This window comes from Sinocyclocheilus grahami, unplaced genomic scaffold, assembly GCF_001515645.1.
Source record: "Sinocyclocheilus grahami isolate Dianchi unplaced genomic scaffold, SAMN03320097.WGS_v1.1 scaffold63.1, whole genome shotgun sequence".
Lineage (NCBI taxonomy): Eukaryota > Metazoa > Chordata > Actinopteri > Cypriniformes > Cyprinidae > Sinocyclocheilus > Sinocyclocheilus grahami.
In genome coordinates this window covers 607339-609538 of record NW_015505242.1, presented here as the reverse complement: position 1 = coordinate 609538, position 2200 = coordinate 607339, and the positions used below count along the sequence as shown (strand labels likewise).

The 2200-nt window shown below is 43.5% G+C and overlaps 2 protein-coding genes across 2 annotated transcripts in view; both read right to left on the bottom strand.

Moving 5' to 3' along the window:
• Positions 1-2145, bottom strand: part of LOC107584765 (protein FAM171B-like) — a 15430-nt gene extending 13285 nt beyond the window's left edge. The window contains exon 1 of the mRNA XM_016271498.1: positions 2136-2145. The gene's annotated coding sequence lies outside the window, so the exon portion shown is untranslated. The remainder of the gene's footprint in view (positions 1-2135) is intronic.
• LOC107584818 (E3 ubiquitin-protein ligase MARCH7-like) overlaps positions 1-2200 on the bottom strand; it is a 22121-nt gene that overhangs the window by 4969 nt on the left and 14952 nt on the right. The window contains exon 6 of the mRNA XM_016271586.1: positions 3-865. Within this exon, the coding sequence (XP_016127072.1) occupies positions 3-865 (863 nt within the window). The remainder of the gene's footprint in view (positions 1-2; positions 866-2200) is intronic.

The following is a 2200-nucleotide window of genomic DNA, read 5'->3' as shown; positions in this document are numbered from 1 at the left end:
GCAGAGAGACCCGAGGCTCCAGCAGAGGGTGCTGCTGTGGCGCCCTCCGAGGACTCATCTTCATCATCATCATCATCACAATCTGTGCCCCGGTCAGGTGTTTTACAGCCATCTCGGTCACCAAGAGGGAATTGGGGTGAACGATGAGGGTCCATGCGGGCGCTTTCGTCACGCCCTTCCCTCCTGCGACGAGAAAACAGTGGGGTACAGCGGTTCCAGTTTAGCCAGGACAGGCCTGCTGGAGATCTGATCGATTCCGGATGGGGCTCTACTACACCAGAGCTCTCCTGGACTGGAGCGAGAGATGGTCCGCGTCTGTGCAAGTTCCTCAGCTCTGCTTCCAAATTTTCTCTACTGACAGGAGGAGAAGATTCAGAGGGCGGGGCTTCATCTGGGTTCGAGTCATATGACCTTGAATCAGAGGCAGAGCTGGCAGTAGAGTTTGATTCCTGACTGGAGCGTCGGGAGAAAAGCCGAGATAGCAGACGTCTGGTTGTTCGCCTGCCATCCGAGTCACCGCCATTCTGAGCAGGAAGTGGAGTGGGGGCAGGGCTAGAGGAAGGAGGGCTGGAGCTACAGCCAGTAAGGGGCGTGTAAGGGGTGGAGCTCCAGGATGAGAGCTTGGATGGGTCAGAGACCGAGGCCGAGGTTCTGGTGGAGCTAGAGCTGGAGCGTGGCGTATCACGAGAGAATGGACTAGACTGGTAATCTGAGGTCAGCCTGTAGGAGCTGCGCTCCAGAGGAGAAGGGAGATAATCGGCTGAGATACGGCGACTAGATGAACCATTCTCTCTGTGGGATGAATACTGGCTCTCTTTGGGTCGAGCACCTTGTGCATAGGTGGAGATAACGCGCTCTGAACGGTCTGAAGCACAGAAAAGAAAGGTAGAGTTACCATGATGGGCTACAACGCTATACATTAGACCAGTGGTTTCCAACAGGGTTTCTGTTTGATTAAGGAGACATGCAACTCTCCTCCAGGTACACTGCTGAAAACCACTGTAATAGGCTACATCCACATTAATTTGGATAGATCTAAAAACAGAATTTTTGCCCTCAGTTCCCACTAGCAGTATTAAACTTTTTCCCCAAAAGTTGATTGTCCACATTGACACATCTGAAAAGGAGTACAATGCTGCACATGACTAAATACAAGTCATCATTTTCAAATACCTCCATTGTTGCAGTCCACCCACCAACGCAGAAACACTTCTGAAAATTATTGACTTGGGATAGTCTTCAAAAAGCAGTTTTCGCTGGTTAAAAACGCTGTGTGGGTGAATTGACAAAATGTAGAGAAAATGCATCCTCAAATGTATCATTATAATTAATGTGGACTTAGTCTAAGGCGGGCATAATGTTAGAAGAAATGCCATGACATCAGCAATATAAAAATCAGAATTCTGAAACAATAATTTGCAATAAAGCATTTCCATCAGATGATCCAGATGATGACAAACATTTAAGTTGTTTTGAAACTATTGGCCCAATCCGATGAAAAATTCAGTCACTTTTTTTTTTTTTTTTTTTTACAATTTTTGTCGTCTTACGGAATTTTACATAACTTAATATTACATTATGAACAAAATTTTTAAAAAACTATAAAGTTCAAGCATGCATTTTACTCAGTTTTCATTCAGCATTTTTAAGCAATATCCCAACATTTTTATAAAAAATACGTTTGAAAAAGTAAGCTTAAGTCATCCAATCATGGCTAGAACCAGTGGCGGCTCGTGGGCTTTAAAATAGAGGCGGCACACTAATTGTATTGGTCTGGGATCCCTGCCGATTATTATTATTATAATTTGCTTAACCACTTTAAAATGGCTTTTTGGTTGCTTTTAGTCAGAAAACGACATGCATACAGCAAGATAATATAATTTCACTTACCTGGCCTATCACTTGTAGCAAACATCCATCCCTTTTTAAAAGTCTGTGTTGCACCATTTAATTAAGCAGACTGCTGTAGCCTATATCCAGCTTAGGCTGTTTTCCCTAAATTTGTATATATATATATATATATATATACACCGTTTGAATGACAGCTTGGTAAATCTGTTGGCAATCAAATATTCAATATCGCGACTTATCATAAGTACTTGGTACATTATCAGCACAGCAGCAGACGTTCAAACTAATATCACGTAATTTACGTCTCTTTGATGATTGGTTGATATCAGAAGGGAGGCTAGCCTCCCTT